The sequence below is a fragment of the Pleurodeles waltl genome, chromosome 12 (assembly GCF_031143425.1).
Source record: "Pleurodeles waltl isolate 20211129_DDA chromosome 12, aPleWal1.hap1.20221129, whole genome shotgun sequence".
NCBI classification, from domain to species: domain Eukaryota; kingdom Metazoa; phylum Chordata; class Amphibia; order Caudata; family Salamandridae; genus Pleurodeles; species Pleurodeles waltl.
In genome coordinates, this window is record NC_090451.1 from 569,871,829 (window position 1) to 569,889,633 (window position 17,805).

At 44.3% G+C, this 17,805-nt stretch overlaps 1 protein-coding gene across 3 annotated transcripts in view; it reads left to right on the top strand.

The window, feature by feature from the left end:
- The window catches only part of RIPOR1 (RHO family interacting cell polarization regulator 1), a 1,174,702-nt gene that overhangs the window by 961,885 nt on the left and 195,012 nt on the right, over positions 1 to 17,805 (top strand). For all 3 annotated transcript variants that reach the window (XM_069217674.1, XM_069217675.1, XM_069217673.1), the window contains exon 20: positions 10,631 to 10,714. In XM_069217674.1, the coding sequence (XP_069073775.1) occupies positions 10,631 to 10,714 (84 nt within the window). The remainder of the gene's footprint in view (positions 1 to 10,630; positions 10,715 to 17,805) is intronic.

Consider the following 17,805-nt stretch of genomic DNA (forward strand, 5'->3'; position numbering starts at 1 on the left):
AGTATCGAGCGGAACAGCACCACCACAAAGTCACCAATATCCTCCTTCTCCACCCCAGCCGGCACTCCTCTAATGCGGATATTATGCCTTCTTGAGCGGTTTTCCAAGTCCTCCACCGCTATTTGTAGAAGGTCCTGCTGCTCCCTAAGTCGGACAAACTCTTGTTGCAGGCCCGCCACTTCCTTGCCGCGGGATATCTCACCATCCTCCAGCTGTGCAACCCACTCTCCCAGGGACGTAACCTCCCCATGCAGCTCCTTCACCTCCTGAGAGATGTCCCTGCGGAGTTCCTGTATATCGCTCCAGAGTGAATCGAACAAGGAGGTAAGAAAGCCCTTCGTAACGGGGGCCCCCTCTTCCTCCTCCATCTCGCCACGTGCCTCCGGGGACTTCACCGCTGGCGGGCCTTCAGCAGCAACCCCCGGCACCGGTCGTGCTCCAGCCAGCATTTCCCTGACTGATCGCTCCCGCTTTGACTTGGAGGCTGCCATCACTCCTGTTTCCCTGCTGAGCCCCCACTATCACCCAGCCAGGACCCCTCACGGTGTGTCTAGGAACTAGGCCTCACCAGCCAGCGCTGTCCGATCACCTGCGAGCTCCAAATGGGCAGACTCCACCCAGCCAGACCAGCGCACCTGTTGGGGCTACTACGGGCCGATCGCACCGTCGATCCGCAGCCCAGCGCCGTCACGCCTCCCTGGTCTCCTTTCTCTAGAGCTGGGGTCCCTCAGGGGCATCCCTGCCCGTCCGCTGCCTCGTCTGGGGCCCCCGTCGACCCGGAGGCCCAAGCCCAGCAGATCCTCCAACCAAGATGGCTGCCAGCGCCCTACTCATCTCCGGGTCCCCACCGCAGCACACTGCACCGTGTTGCCCCAGCCCCGTCTGGGGTATCTGCCGCTTCTGCTCTCGTGGCCGCGGGCCACCAATCCTGGGCCCACCACGCGGCCTGGCCTCCAACGCGCCACTCTCACCGGTTTCCGGCGCGTGTCCAGACCGCGCTGCTCCGTGTCTCCGCCTTGCGCCGAATCAGGCGCCTTCGGGCTCCTCAGCCTGCCGCTACCTCGAGGCTCTCCTTAACCGCAATCATCGGGGTCACAAGGCTGCTTTCTGGGGCCCGGGCGGCAGAGCTCGGACAGACACGTCCGCTCAAGACATCATCTTGGCCACGCCCCCTAGGAGGAACGTTAGTGTTGGGAGATACTGACAATTGGCTACCCTCACAAATGGAAACAGTCAGCACAGGAGTTGGTGGGATGCCACTTATAAAACTTGTGAAAAATCGGTTGAGAATGGAATAGCCTCAGTTGCAATCTGTGATGTTAGATTAGGGGATAATATGGAGCCAGGAGTTGAGGCTAAGGTAGCAGATAAGCGTCAGTCAGCTATTTCTATTTCTTTATTTAAGGGGCCTAGCACCTTCCTAATGTAGTCATCCAAAGTAGTAGCAGCAGTCTTAACGGGGGGCTTAGTTTTACCATTGTTTAAATTAAAAAAAACAATAAGAAAAGAGAGAGATAAATCACTTAAGGGACAAGTAGGGGCCACACAGTACCTGAACAAAGACTCCCATGATAAAACCAAAAGTTATGGCCTGGCCCAGCAGCGGACAGGCGTGGACAGGCCCACTATTGGCCACGTTTTCGCCCAGGTGGGAGCCCAGGCATGTCCCACACTGCAGGAAGGAGAGCGTGCTTTTGAAGCACCAAACATTACAGCCCCTCCTCCTGGCTTTACGCCTGTGGGCAAAGCAGCAAGGCTTGCTGGGGGATTTTAGTCCCACTCCAGCAGGTTGGGGAGGTCCGGATTTGCATCCCGCACTTCGGGCTTTTGAAGTGCCAAATGTTGCAGCCCCTCCTCCCGGGACTAAGGCTGTGGGTAAAGCAGCAGGGCTTGCTGGGGGATGTAGTGCCACCCCAGCGGGTTAGAGCGTTCAGGATTCACGTTCTGTACTGAAGTGGGAGAATGTGGTTTTGAAACGCCAAATGTTGCAGTCCCTCCTTCTGGAGCTAAGGCTGTGGGTAAAGCAGCAATGCTAGCTGGGGAATGTAGTCCTACCCTACGAGATCGGAGAGTTCAGGATTTGCGTCCCACACCGTAGGCAGGCGAGTGTGCTTTTGAAACATCAAATGTTGCAGCTCCTCCTCCTGGCACTAAGCCTGTGGGTAAAGCAGCAAGCATGCTGGAGGATGTAGTCCCACTCCAGCAGGTTGGAGAGTAAAACTTTTTCTAGCTTACATGTCAAGAATGTTAAGGACACAGAGGCGAGGATTATGCTTTCTCTTTCTTTACTGTCCAAAAATAGCGGCCAATAAAATGAAAGTAAACAAAAAAAACAACAAAACCCATAATGCTTAGTAATAGGTCACATGCCCCAATCACCATCTGAGACCCCTGTCCATAAATAGCATGACCTCAAATGTCACTTCCTCTTTCTTTGTCAGAGTCAGATAAACCACAAACATCCGAAACAAAACTTCTTACAGATGGATTGATACTGCGATCATCAGAACGAGATATCTGGAAAAACAGAAACTGAGCTCAACAAGAGCCATATCCCAAAGTAACGTCCGAGGAAAAGGAATCCCATAACTACATCTTCGCCGAACATCGAAAAATGAGAAATTCACGTAGCCTTCTGATCAGAAGTATGCAAAATAATGGACGGTAATACCTTTCAAGAATACATGAATCAACAATTCTGTGAGAAAATCTAAGACAAGATAACGAAGGGCAAAATTACAGAATATAAAAAGATACTGACATTTCAATACAATTATATATCTGATAAAAGACATAAAAATTTGTACATGGGAGGGATAATCCTCGCCTCTGTGTCCTTAATAGAATTTCAAGTTCTTGATGCATAAGATCGACATTTTCTTTTTATTGTATTTCAGGACTGGAGGCTCCGAATATGCTTGTTTAAAGCTGTACAAATACCACAGTAGCAACATCCACAACCAGTTTATGATAAAATGTATGAAAAGTAGATTCAGAAGACCAGTCTGCTGCCCTCATAATGTCCTCTAAACGAGAACCTAAAGCATACGTCTTGGAACCCATAGCTCTTCTAACAGAATGAGCTCCAAATTGTTTGGGTATCTATACCTGCTTCATTCATTAACCATTTCATCCATCTCGATAAAGTGTCTGACGAAACTGGTTTAAAAGGTTTCTGTAATGATATTAATAACTGACCTTTAACATCTTGCCTGAACTCATCTGTAACCACCTCATAATCTTTCAAACATTGGACTACACATAATTTCGAATTATCAGGAAACATTGGCTAAGTTACTGACCTGCAATTAGACTTAGTCCTTCTGGTAATGGTAAAAGTAACACCTTCAGGGGGAATATACCTTTCCAGCAAAATCCAAAGCCCTGACGTCTGATACCCTCTTACAGGAAATCAGACATAGTAACATAGTCAACTTTGCTGAAATCTGTTTTCTAGAAAGATACCTATTGGAAGGCCAAGCATCTAAAAACCTCAATATGATGTTCACATCCCATAAAACAGAATATCTAGTTTGAGGAGGATTTGATAAACGGATACCTTTCAATACTTCACAGACCAGAGGGTGTTCACCTACAGGATTACCTTCAATATATACATGTCCAGCCGAGATTACTGATCTGAAATTATTAATAGTTCTATATGGCAAACCTGGACCTTCTAGTTCAGCTAAAAAATTCACAGTCAAATCAATGTCTGACCCCACTGGATCAGTACCCCTTCCGTCACACCAATTACTCCATCTGTGCCAGACTGATGAATATCTTTTATGAGTGCCTTTTGCCTAAGCCTGCTTGATGAAATTTGCAGCTTGTTGCGAAAGGCCTGGGGAATTCCATCTTGACCTGAAACCATCCAAGCCATCAATACCAGTTTCTCCGACATGATCAGTGGATGTTGAAGGCCCTCCGGAATCAATAGAAGGTCCTGACATGGAGGAATGAGAAGCGGGGGAGCGCAAGCTAAATGTAGAGGAATTGGGAACCACGGTTGAGCTCTCCAAAATGGGGTCACCAAGACAATCTCTACTTTCTGTTGCCGTACATGAGACAGAACCCTGGAAATCATCAGAAATGGGGAAAAGCATACCCCTGAAACTGCATCCAATCCTGAAGAAAAGCATCGGTCGCCAGAGGATCCGGATGCCAGCTGAAAAATGTTGTTATCTGAGAGTTGAGGTGCGACGCAAAGAGATTCACCTCTCAAGGACCCAACTCTCTGATTACCTGAAGAAATATCATTGTATCCAGTCTCCAGTTGCTGGAATCCTTCAGAAATCTGGAATTCCAGTCCGCTATTGTATTCTGAACACCCGGAAGATATTCTGCTAAGATAACAAGTCGATGATTGAGGCAGTAATGCCAGAAGTCCTTGGCAATCTCTGCCAGAATCCTGGACTTCGTCCCCCAAATTTGTTGACTTGTTGCACTGCTGATATATTGTCCATCTTCAACAATATGCACCAGTCATTTTTCTGAGGGAATAGATTCTTTATGGAAAAAGAACCCACTAGAAGCTCCAAACAATTGATGTGAAGAGACTGTTCCAAAATCGACCATCGACCCCCCTGTCACTAAGGAGCCGCAATGGGCTCCCCATCTCCAACGACTGGCATCTGATTCGATCACCACCTCTGGGTCGGAACCAAAAATGGCCCTGCCTTTCCAGGCTTCCATGTGCTGGAGCCACCTATGAATTTCCGACTTCACCTTGTCAGTTAATGGTATCGGTTCCGAATACCTCAGACCCTGTTGCAAGTGTCGGATCTTGAGTCTTTGCAGAGCACGATAGAGAAGAGGAGCTGGAAAGAACAGATGAGGCTAGAAGGCCCACTAGCCTGGCAATCTTCCTCAATGATACAGTCGGACTGATCAATGCAGACCTCAATTCCCTCTTCATATTGTGAATTTTCTGACAAGGAAGAATAAGTTGAGAGCGGACTGAGTATATCTTGCTTCCCAGAAATTCTATCACCTAAGCCGGATTCAACAATGACTTCTCACATTGATAAGGAAACCCAGATCCTGTAAGAGACTGATGGTCCAGTCTAAATGAGCCAGGAGTGATTGAATATTCTGAGCCATCAGTAAAATGTCATCCAGGTATATGATCAAACGAACTCCCTTGGCATGCAGACATTCCACCACTGGTCTCAGCAGTTTCGTGAAACACCAGGGGGCTGACAACAGACCAAACGACAGTGCATTGAACTCCAGGCAGTGGCCCTTTCACAGGAATTGTAAAAACCTCCTGTGTGGGGGAAAATGGGAATCGAAAGGCAAGCATCCTTTAGGTCCAAGTGGACCATCCAGTCTCCTTCTAGTAGAATATCCCTTGACATGTGAATACCTTCCATTTTGAAATGTCTGTATAAAATCCAAAATTTTTAATCTTTTAGATTTAATACCAGATGATGACCCCCGCCTTTTTTGTCTACTACACAAACGGGGCTGATAAATCCGAACAAGTGAGGAGAGGAAAAACTTACTGCTCCTTTGTCGATCAAAGCTTGAACTTCTAAGTCTATAAAGGTCTGATCCGTGAGGGAAAAACACAGTTGAAGAGGGGGCACTAGTTGCTTCGAAGTACCGATAAACTCCAGACGAAAACCCTTGATTGTCAGAAGAATTTAAGGATACCCAGAAATCTTTCTCCTATTGTCTAGAAACAATCCCACTCTGCCCCCAAGAAGTACCTGAGAATGCGGTGTAATGCTCACCTGAGTAACCAGCTTCTTGGATTGCTCCTTGCTGTCCCCTACTGGGTCCTCTACAAAACCTGGAGCGTCCTCCTCTGGAGCAGGTGGGGTAGAAGGTAGAGTCAGATTGGTCTCCATACCAGCCACCTCTCCCTCTGGGGTAGTAGTTCTGAGGACTTGCGAAAGCTCCTCTGCCAGGCATACGTCCTCCATAATGACCGGCCCTGACAAGAAAGGCCTAGTTTAAACACCTTTTTAAGGGACATTTGTGCCTTGTTGAGTGAGGAAAAAGTTGAACAGAACTTAGCCAGCTCTTTAATACAGGAGGAGCTAAAAAGTAAACCATCTGCCGAAGGACCCACCTCAGAAGAGGCTAAGTCATTTAGTTTAGGGTCAATTCGCATAAGAATGGGCTTTCTGCGTTCAGAAGAAATTGCACAATTTGCATTGCCCAGTTGGCAAAGGGCCCTTTGCGCCCAACCAATCAGTACATCAGTGTCCACAGGAGTTTCTAATTCTTTGGCGAGGAAGACCATAACAAGAATCTTAGTCAAAGGGCCAGACAAGTCAAGCAGCTTATCTTAGCAGTTACGCCAAGACCTATCTAAACCTTTTTTAGGATCCTTAGCAAATTCTTTCATGAAGGTGACTATGGTAGGATCAATTTCAGGGGGTGTCAGTAACCTTACCATCTAAGTCTGGTCTAAGACATTCAGCCCGAATACGAGATCGTACTTCTTTATCAAAGCTCCTTCGAATATTGGATTAGACATACTTCGCTACTCTGGGGAAGGAACCCAATTGGAAGCCCTGGGGTGAATAATTTTGGTAGGATCAAAATCCAGAAACCGGAGAGGAGAAGCCTGTTTTTTAGGTTTCTTACTGGGCCCCGGAGCATCCGAGGCATCGGAATCATCCAAAGAGGAGGATTTATCTAATGAGGAAGGAGAAAAAGTTGAATCTTTTTTATAACTATCGTTATGTTCATTCGCTCGTTTTAGTCTTGGTTTCTCAAATGCATCAGCATGTACCTCTCCTAAAACGGTATCAACTCCCTTATCCAAATTTTTTGATTTTGATTTGGACTTCGATTTAGCCCCTTCAGATTGAGGTTTAGGTTCTTGAAGCCATCCCTGGAAGCGGGTGTAATCAAACAGTTGTCCAGAAAAAGGTCCTAAAGCCCTCACCAGGGCATCATTGACAGACTGTTGCACCTTAGTATCAAGGGCTTCCACAAGGTTAACCTCCAGTTGATTTCCAATTTCTTCAGGGTAATACCCTGATTCATGCTCATCCCATTGAGGCATATGGTTGTGTATATATAATGAAAAACAATTCAATAAATTTATAGAATAATATTATAGGTGGAGTGCAAAAACCTCTGACAGGCAGAAAAAGCCCAATAAAGACTGAAGGGAGTAGTCTGTAAAGCCCTCTAGGCCAAGCCTCTTATGTTTTTACTGCTCACGTTTTTTGGTATCAAACTGGGCGTCAGGGAGCAAATAGAAGTGTCCAGAAAGGGCCTCTCGTCATTGGCGAGCAGAAGTACAAGCCGATCTCTCAGAAGAACAAATCTGAGGAGATAGGCTCATAAATCATAGCGTGACACCACTAGGGAGAATAAATTAAAAAAAGACTACGCACAGAACGCGTAGACCGCTCCCGCTCCACAAAAAGGGCAATGAAATCGGCAAGAAGCAGAAAATAAATAAACGTGCAAAGCGTTAAACAAGTGAAGATGAGCAAGCGTAATCGCTTCGCAGTAATCATCAAATAATGCAACTACAATAAACAGTAATACACATTAAAATACATTGCGTAAATGGAGTGAATACTTATCTGCTGCGGATCAGCAAAGAAAGAGGAAGTGACATTTGAGGTCATGCTATTTATGGACAGGGGTCTCAGATGGTGATTTAGGCATGTGATCTGTTACTAAGCATCTTGGGTATTGTTGTTTTTTTGTTTACTGTCATTTGATTGGCTGCTGTTTTTGGACAGTAAAGAAGGAGAAATCATAGTCGGAGCCTCCGGTCCTGAAATAGAATTCCGATTTCACGTCCTGTGCCTTGGGCAGGAGAGCACGCTTTTAAAGCGCCAAATGTTGCAGCCTCTCCTCCTTGCACTAAGGCTGTGAGTAAAGCGGCAAGGCTTGCTGGGGGATGTAGTCCCACCCCACAAGGTCAGGGAGTTCAAGATTCCCTGGTTGTCACTGTGGGTGAAAAAAGGGGCTACTTTTAATCCTTTGTTAATATCGGATTGCCTAAAGCCAGATAATCTATGAAGATCGTGTAGATTGCTTATAATAAAACACCCACTTGTAGATAAAATCTGCCTGAACTATTTAGCAATCCTAAGACTTTTTTGCCATCTATTAAACATATTTTAAATGCCTGTTTCCCACTGATGGGAAAAAATGCTAAAGATCATAAAAGAATCCACCAAATATATGGTCTCATATCATAGTCACATTAAGTGTGTCAGGTATGAATCTGTGCCTTACGTGGGTGATAAAAAGTAATCACAGATGCTTATTAACCAGGTTTAGGTGGAACATAATACATTTCCTGGTTGCCTTCCCAGAGCTGGTTGCGCACCCCAGTCATCTAAGTGCCTATATGGGCGATCAAAGTTCCCCACAGACTACGCTGCACTTTATTTTTTTGCAAATGTTATTCTTGTATTAGAAAGATTGTTTTGTTGCCAATTATCAAGTCTGCAAATACTATGTACTAAAGACAAGCTTTTTTATATGTACTTTAATTACCCACGATATACATCCATGGATACCATTTAGGGGTCGCAGCTGACTTGCCCTTTGCGACCTCTCGCTTCAGAGGTGGCAAATTCGGTGCCAGGAGCACAGTGGCAGTGCGTCTTTATAGAGTTGGGACATGCTCTGTTTGTTTTCTGTGAATTTTTAGGTTGAGAGTGGAAGCACTTTTCAACCTTTTGTAAGTATTCTTGGGGCTTTTAACCACGCCCATCTCACGCCCATCACTTTCATTCATTTGTGGGCTTGCCTTTCAAAAATCCCTTCATGTCATTGATAAATGTCTTGTTTGTCCCGCTCTGGGGTGGTTTTGTTACCATCTTGCAGACCGACCCTATTACATGGATTAATGCACAATTGTTGATACGTTTTACTGTGAGCAAACTACTTTTTTATTTTGTGTGTCTCCTTCTCGCTCATGGCGGCCATGACGCTTTGAATCAACTCGCACTACAGTCCCCCAGCACCTCTCGTCCATCCCTGAGGTTCCTGTTCTTGTCTGCCCGTCCCCACCACCCTTCCCACATCGTTGCTTGTTTGTAGTGCTTAAGCTGCAGTGTTGCAGGAGGAATCCTCGCGCTGCTCTCCAGGCAGTAACTTTGGAAGGGGGCTCAGTCGTGAGCTCTCTTTCTGGTGGTCACTACTTTGGCTGGACAGCTCTATGGCTACTGTGCGTGGAATAGCTGGTCGCCAAGCGGAGTCGGGGGCAGGCTCGGTCTTCTCTCTGCGTGGTTATCAGATGTCTTCAGGAACAAGCTCTGTGTGGCAACTAATCACCAGCGTCTGGTGCATTAGTTTAGGTTGTTCAGTGGAAGTGTGTTAAAACTACAACTCCCAGTATGCATGTTTGTTAAAAAGAAGCTGCAGACTGGAACGGTCAGTGTGCCAGAATTTAGAGCCATATGTAGGAAAGGTTTTTACCCATTCTGTGTCTATGGGAAAAAGTGTTCGTACATATGGCCCTTATTGCGGATGAATGGTTTGCCGGAATGACTTAATATTTTGAGGTGATAAGTAGGCAAATGTAAGGATCGTCAGGCAGTATACACGAAGAGCCTGCAGCAAACATTGCACATATGTCTCAGTCTACGTGTTGTACTGTTACAAACTACCTGAATTGCCCTGTCATTTATACGCTACTTTGTAACCTCCATAAAAGTCGGCATGTTATGCCTCCCTTGTAGGATTTCCAACTGATTCCTGATGGTTTTTAAAACTGGTTTATTTACCCATTTGTTGTTTGATGTCCATTGATTTGTGTTGTTATTATCTAATTGACTGATAACAGCAACACTGATCAGCTATCTCCTCCCGGCCAATACCAAACCGGATGCACAGTGGGCTAGCTGCAAAGGGTTGGTTGAGGGCTGCGTGAACGGCAGGGTTGACCAATTTATGTGGCAAAATACGTCTAATTATGCATTTACAACGCCAATAGTTCTAACTTTCAGAAATGTGAGACCTATTACATTACAAATGCTTGATTATTACACTATTAGTGAATAATATATTATCATTATTAGTGTAATAAAAAAGTAACTGAGGTAAGTAAAAAATGCTTTTAAATGAATGTTGTGTTTGTGGTTGAGAGTGTGTTTATGTGAGAAAGTGAGTGTGTGTAGGTGTGAATTTGTGTGTATGTGTGTGAATGAAAGTGGAGGTCAAAGGGTGCGTGATGTCACTTCCGCTACCTCAGGCATTTGGTGAATTGCCATCCATGTATACATCTGTGCAACAACAGTAAGTTATATCTGCTATTCAATTATTGTGAGAAAGCGCCTGGGCCATCACTGATGAAGTTGTAATTTAAGCACTGTTGCACTTTTACGGAGGAGAATGCCTATGATTGAGATGCTGTGTTTTTATTCATAATATTTTAAATTCTGTTTCTTTAATATGTATGTATTTTAATGTACTTTCTGAGACTTGTATGGCCAGTAAATGGCTGATTAAAGTATTAGATGATGATCAAAATAAACATGCTTTGTGTAGCTGCCTGTTATACTTGCCGGACAAAGGGCAATCAGTGTCCGGGTAACACTTCATACTACTTATGTGCAGTTACAGGAAATAACTGTTTTTCGTGGCTTTTCAGCTTAATTGATATTTTTGCATTTCTTTTTCGTGGTATATTTTGCAGGCCCTGGTGTGCTTCCTGGAACAGCTTGAGGATGAAGAGGTGCCAATACGAATTGCCGGCTGTGCCGCTCTGGGGTGTGTAAAGGTAAGAATGTTGTAAGCCCCTGCTTAGTGACAGTGATACAGCTCATAAATCAATGTACAGCAGGAATCAGTAGGAGCAAAGTAAAGGACAAAAAATCTGAATGTTTGAGCCTTGAAACTCTTGCATCTGTAGAAGCCCCAGAACTACCTAGTAGGGCAGTGTGCTTCCTTCTGGATGCACAACTTCTGATCTCCATTCCAGTCATCTTACATTCATCTAGCTACCACACTTAATCTTCCATTGTGAGCAGCAGTGGCAAACTATTTGTCTCAGAAAGGAAGGGATCAACTGAGGGGCGGGTCTGTGTAGCCTCTCTTTACCACTGTCCTCTGGTGGAAGCATATGTTCATGAAGCAAGGAATACACTAGGTGTACTCAATGTAAAGCTGTTCCTCTTTGAAGAGGATCCTGGGCACATCGTACATCAGAGAAACAGTGGGGTGCCATGAGGCTACATACTGTTCCCTTCTATAGCTTGCCCATTGTTTGAGTTCCTTTTTAGGGCTGGCTACAGAATGCTGTAGCATTTTGGATTATGTTATCTTAGCAGTTCTTTAAAAAACTAAAATAAAAAGCATGTGTATTTGAGATCCAGTACTTTGATGCATTTACTTAGTTAACACAACAATATTCTATTTGGTTTTGTAAGGCTTTTTTTTATTTAGAAAGGGATGTCTTAGCCTCTTATTAAGGCTCGGTGCCTTTAACAGTGGCGGCTGGTGATTGAAAATAGTGGAGGGGCACAAATACAAACATGGAATTGGACAGTGTGAGTAAACCTCACTACCCATTTCCATTCACTTATTCACCCACCTGCATTTGACAATTCATTCACCTGCTGCCTTTGGTCACCCACACATTCACGCATCCACATTATGCCATCCACTGCTATTCACCCAAGTCATATGCCCAGCACCCCACATTTACCCAGCCACTCAGTCAACACCTGCAATCTCTGACTCATCCATTCACACAAAGCACATAGCCTCACCATCCAGTATCCAGCAGATTCTGTGATAAAAGCGACACTTGTTGTATTTGACCTGCAGATGACATGTTTAATATGACATATCACATGTAGTCATTAATCTGCAGAAGAAATAAAATGAACATCATTAGCCATGATAAAGTACTGAAACTATTGCCGCCTTAGAGAGACATCAACACTTTGAGAGGCAGAGAAGGAAAGGAACATAAGATCTGAGAGAACAGATTGTATTCTTATTTTGTGTAAATAGAAATAGCTCCAACTTACTGGTGCATGTTCTCATTGTCTTTGGCTTATCAATGGCATGAGGGCACGTCAGGTCACACATTCTTGTCTTCCAAAGATCCACTCCATGAAGGTATCAGCTAACATATTCCTCTGCCACAACTCTTTCCTGCTCCCTGGGACTTGGGAAAGGGGATTTTGAGAAATGTCACATGTCCTTAATAAAATGTGACCTCCGGTAACATGCTTCTTAATCCACCCATTCCCTTCTCGTCATAGAGTGGGGTGTGGTCAGTAAGGATTTCTGATCACACCCCCACCATTTGAGTAGATAGGCAAGGGTGGAGTAATAGCAACTGTGTGGCATGCAGTCTTTAAAAGCCCGGGCTGGATAGAAAAACGCTCAAGGCTGTTTTCTATCGGTGCTCCTGGTGGAGGAAGAGATAAGCTAGGGACGTCACTGCGTCTGGACAAAACGTAAGCAAGGACTTTGTGTGGGCAAGCTCTGTCAGCCCTACTGTACAGCTTCAGCCACATACTCGCGCAGGCACAGTGGGGCTTTTGAAAGTGCATGACTTTCACTCGGAAAATACAGTGAACAGAATGTTGTATTTTAAAAATTTATTTGACTGCTCAAAATGGTAGGAGCGCCTCTCAACTTTGCCCTTGAACACCAGCCGCCCATGGATTTTAACAAATAAGCTAACTGTTGGAACTCTCAATGGGGCGTTTGTGAGCTGGTAAGCAGGCACTGTTATAACCTTAATTTCCATGTAGCCCCCTCAAACCTAAATCGAATCCCATTTCTCATTTGACACCTGGCTCTCACCATTGCTATTATTTGCAAACTTTGCATTCCTCCTGCACGGTGTTTGTATTGTTGCTCGTCATGTTACATTTAATTTCAACCCTGTCTGTTTGGCTCGCTGATTACTGTTTATCAAGGTGGCTCATATGTCCATTGGTTTAGACGTTTGATACACTATAGTGTTACAGGTTTGCGCTAGTTTATGGTAGTTTGAAAGTACTTATAACCAGTCGTTTAATTTGCGTCGAGCAACGCTAGTCTGTACTTGGCTAGGAAAAGTGCATTGCCACAAATCTTCTGTAGGCAGTCAGTATATAGACAACAGTACAAAGAGTAGGGTAGTCAATAATTTATCCTCCACTATCTTGCCCAGTTCTCTTTTCATTAATTTCCTGAAATTCTGTATTTCAGGGCAACTTCAGGCTGCGTACTGGAAGTCTACACCATTTTCCTGCAGCATTGGCAATGAATGTCTCTGTTATAGTCAAATTAGCTAATCATTTGTGGTATGCAGCAAAGTCTATGCAAAAACTTAAAACTATACTAATTTATGTCACTTGTCTAGTGAGACATCCATCATCTGCCTGTAGCAGCTGCCCATTATAGTTTGCCCCAGATCGCCTTCCCAAAACGCTCCAGCTAGAGGTATTTTGCACTGCACGGTCTTGCAGACCTCTGCTTTGGTGCAAGTACAGCCTTGGTATCCCAAAATAAATGAGAAAATAGTGTATTTTCAACCTAGTCTAGATTCTCATGGTATGTAGTCTACAATATACTGACTGGGATCAAAAAAGCATCTTAAGCATCTTCTTTATATCAATAAAAGTTTCTGACAGATACTTCTACTTGCCGATTCCTCCTGTCTTGGATTTCCTCCAAATGCAAGGCTGGATCCAGAAACTTTTGTAATAGCTCCCACTGCTGCCAGTTGGTGTTGTGGACCTCTGACTGCAGCTCTAAATCTCCTCCAAAAGTGACAGCATGGAGCCATATAAGTTGCCATCTTCTTGCAGACATCTAATCTTCTTTTTTCACCCTCTACATCAAAGATCCAGAACTCATCTTTGATGTTTTACTAAAAATACATTTAAATTTCGATACTTAGCAGTGTAAATTTTTATAGCCATGTCATCTTTTATAGCATCATTCCTCAAGGTATGTTGCGTATGCCTTCAGCATATGTCAGTCTTAGACACTAAAAGCATCTGACACTGTTGCTAAGGCCTCAAGTCTAACTTTGGTTCCTGCAAGAAGTGTGCTCTCAGGCACTCCAAGGCATGCCAAGATGTAAATTTTTTATTTTCACAAAAGATTCACTCTTTTCCAGTCCAGACCTTCAGTAAATAAGTCTTTTGAGAGGTGTTTTCTTAGGAAGAACATACCCATTAGAAGCATGAACACATCCCAAATGGGAGCACTCCTGTCTTATACATTGCTTCTGTTGCAGAACATGTGTGAAAGATGGCTGGATCATTCCCCTATTCTGGCCACCAGGTCATCCTTTGAACTGATGACAAAGCTGTGCCTGGAATTTCGGTTGCCATCTGCCAACACCCAGCAAATGGTAGCTTTTACTCAGTCCATGCTTCAAATCTTTATAAGATTTTTCAAGTCCACTCTTCCTCCACCTGGCATGTCTGCTGGCCCCACAGAGCTTTCAGCAACTTCAACTGTTCATCAGCGGCTCTACCCTCAGTGTCAGTTGATCCTTTTATATTCACTCTAATGCATCCTAAGTACCACAGGCAACTTTGACTGCTGTCCCTGACTCACCAGTAATCAATGTGACATTACCAGAGCCACACTCAGTGTCACTAGTGCTGATCCTGGTATTGACTTGTTCTCCAGTATTGGCTCTTTCATAAGTTCACATGCTTGAATCATCCCCGTCAATGAGGTGGGAGTCGCACGGTAACCTTAAGTATACACAGCAGTAAGTGTACTACACTAGGCCTCAATGGTATAGAGAGGCACTGCTATAGGCTATCCATGTTCTCTTAAAAAAAAAAAAACTGAACTACAACCTGTCAGGTGACAGTACCCTCTAGAACACTCCCATCAGAAGCTGATTCTCTCAGATTTTCTACCGCACGTCGTGTGAAGGGAGTCTTTCTGAGCTCAGCTCAGCTTCTCTTTGTTCTAGCTACACTGACAGGAAATATTTAGTCAGAAATATCGATTTTTTCACTGGACATGATGTCTCAACAAACTTGAAAAAAGCTCTTCAGAATTTGTGAAACTTGTGGGAAGAAAAGGCTTCATATTCCTGACCCACACAAGAAGTGTATATACTTGCCTGTATCTGAGGGATTGCAAAATATGTTGCTCCTTTAACTCATAAGACTCTTAAAGACAGAAAAGGGAGACTTTGACTATGGATGCAGAGGCAAAAAGCAGTGGAATGCCCTTCTTCTGATGAGAGTGAGGCCTCCTCACAGGTCCCTCAATCTCTTAAAAGGCCTAAAAGTAAAGAGAAACTTTCTTCAGAACCACCTAAGAAAGTACTTAAAAAATCCAAGCACCTTTAACAGAAAGGTCAGGAAAGCTATGCTTCATCAACAGAAACTCATTCAAAGGACTTAAAAAAGGTTTACTCAGAGCCTACAACTCAGTCAGTGAAGAAAGCACCCCCAAAAAGTGCTTCACTGTCTTTACCAATGACTACAAAAATAAAGACATTCCCTCTAAAGTCTGACAAAAAATCCTCATTGACGAAAAAAACTGTTGATGAAGCATTCATCGACGAGGGCCTCTACGATAAAGATAAAAACAATCATGTCAACGTTTACCACAGCAGTGTCTCCTATGATTGTCACATCATCACCGCTGTCATCGACGAGGATTATAACTGCTAAAATATGTAACAAGACACCATCGACGACACACCCATTGACGAGGGACTCGTAAACGAGTGACACCTCGACGAGAAACACAAAAACGAAGAGTCCATCGATGACAGACCAGTTGATGTGGGACCTGTCGACAAGGACTCTGTTGATGACTGACCTGTCGACGCCAAACACTGAGAAAGCAACATTTTTGCCACTGTCATTGATAACAGTGAGGAAAAAATCCTCTACAATTTTACCAATGCATACTTAGCCAAGCAAGGTTTTGCGATACCTTCCTCAACATCTCTTAGACAACGAGGATGATGTATTCTCTCAGAACGAAGGCATGTTTGGGGTAGCCAGCAGTCCATCGCAGCTCAACGTCAAGTGTCAAGATCTAGATGATGATGAGCACTACAAGTACATCTTTTACACAGCAAGAAACCAGGTAGATCCCTTGCATTCTGAATACGACAATAGGGACACCTCCATAACTATGTCAATGTCATTGGTAATGAATCTTCAAAATATGTTGGGCGATTACTATCGAAGGTTTCCACCCTCAGTACCTGCAACACCGGTCCAGCAACCTTATGAAACAACGGTCCCGCAGCCTTATGAACGGGAAGCAGTACAACAGACTCCTGTCCCTATCCATCCGGGAATTCCACTCAGCCAAGATGTGGCTTTGTCTTTCAGCCAGCCACCTCAGGATGACCCTCAAACCACAGAAGAGGAAAGAGAAGAAGTAACAAATGCTACACCTAGTGAGTGGGACGAATACCTAATGCCTACTCCATCACCACCTTTCGCAGACCTATAGACTTTCCATCTGAAGATGCCCTTCGTATCTACAGAGACATACTGTTTCCTCTATTACTTTAAGGAACCAGCAAAGAAGTCAGTGAGAGCCATACCTATCATAGATTTTATATGGCAGGAAGGGCTAAAAGCGATGGCGAATCTAGCTACAATACTTTCTCAAATACCATGTTTAGAGAAGAAATACAAAGCCCCAGAGGTTTCTCAAACTTGCTTAATAGGACAGCCTAAACCGGATTCTGTGGTCCCTCAGGTGGCACAACGCCTCTCAAAGAATCCCTCTGCACCAATATCCTCCCTGCCAGATAGAGAGGGACATCGTCTCGGTAATATTGGCAAAATGTTCTCCTCTGTTGCAGCAATAACAGTCAAACCTGCAAATTCTTTAGCCATTCTAAGCAGATATGATGGACAAATGTGGTCAGATATATACAGAAACATAGACTACCTACTTGAAGACGCTAAACTAGAGGCAAAGAAAGTACTACAAGAGGGGGAACGAATTGCAGCCGAAGTAATTGATTGTGCCATTGGCATCTCATTAACGGGATTCAGGCAGCTGGCAGCGGCGGCAGTTTTGCGCAGGCAGGGTTAGCTGAAATCTACCTCCTTGAGACCAGAAGTACAGAGCAAGATACTTGATAAGGCATACAATGGTGAATGCCTCTTCAGAAAACATATGGATGAAGCTTTGCGGTCTATCAAGGCAAACACGGACACAGCGATATCTCTGGGCACATTGCAGCACAAAAAACAATCCTTTTGAGGGATTAGAGGCAGAGGAACTTTTTCTTTTCACAGTGGATACCAACCATACAGGAAACAATATCAAGCAGGCCAAACAGGCTTTGGCCACAGTATGGACAACAGCAATACAGGTTGCCACCAACAGCTGCCTACAGGCACCTCACAAGAGAAAGACTTTCAAACTGTGGCAGAGAAACTGGCAGAAAACAATGACCGCACATGGATGCCAGCTATCTACCCCACTTTCGTATCAAAGATTGGAGGCCGCATAAGTTACCACATCCTTCAGTGGCCAGCAATAACATCAGACAAATGGGTTCTAGATATAGACTCCAAGGGCCATACTTTGGAATTCCTCTAGAAATATCTAAATACTCCTCCATCAGGACCACCGCCTCCACTTTTAAAACAACTTCTCGTGGAAATACCTTCCATGCTACACAAAGGAGCATTGGAAATTGTCCCACCTTTTCAGAGAGGCCGGGGGTTTTGCTCCTGCTTTTTTCTGGTGAAAAAACCTTTGGGACTGGTGTCCCATTTTAGATCTACGAGCCTTAAACAAGTTTCTGAAAAAACAAATGTTTCGTATGGTAATGCTTCAGAACATTCTACGCCTCTTAAGTACAGGAGATCAAATGACATCTCTGAATCTCCGGGATGCATACTTTCA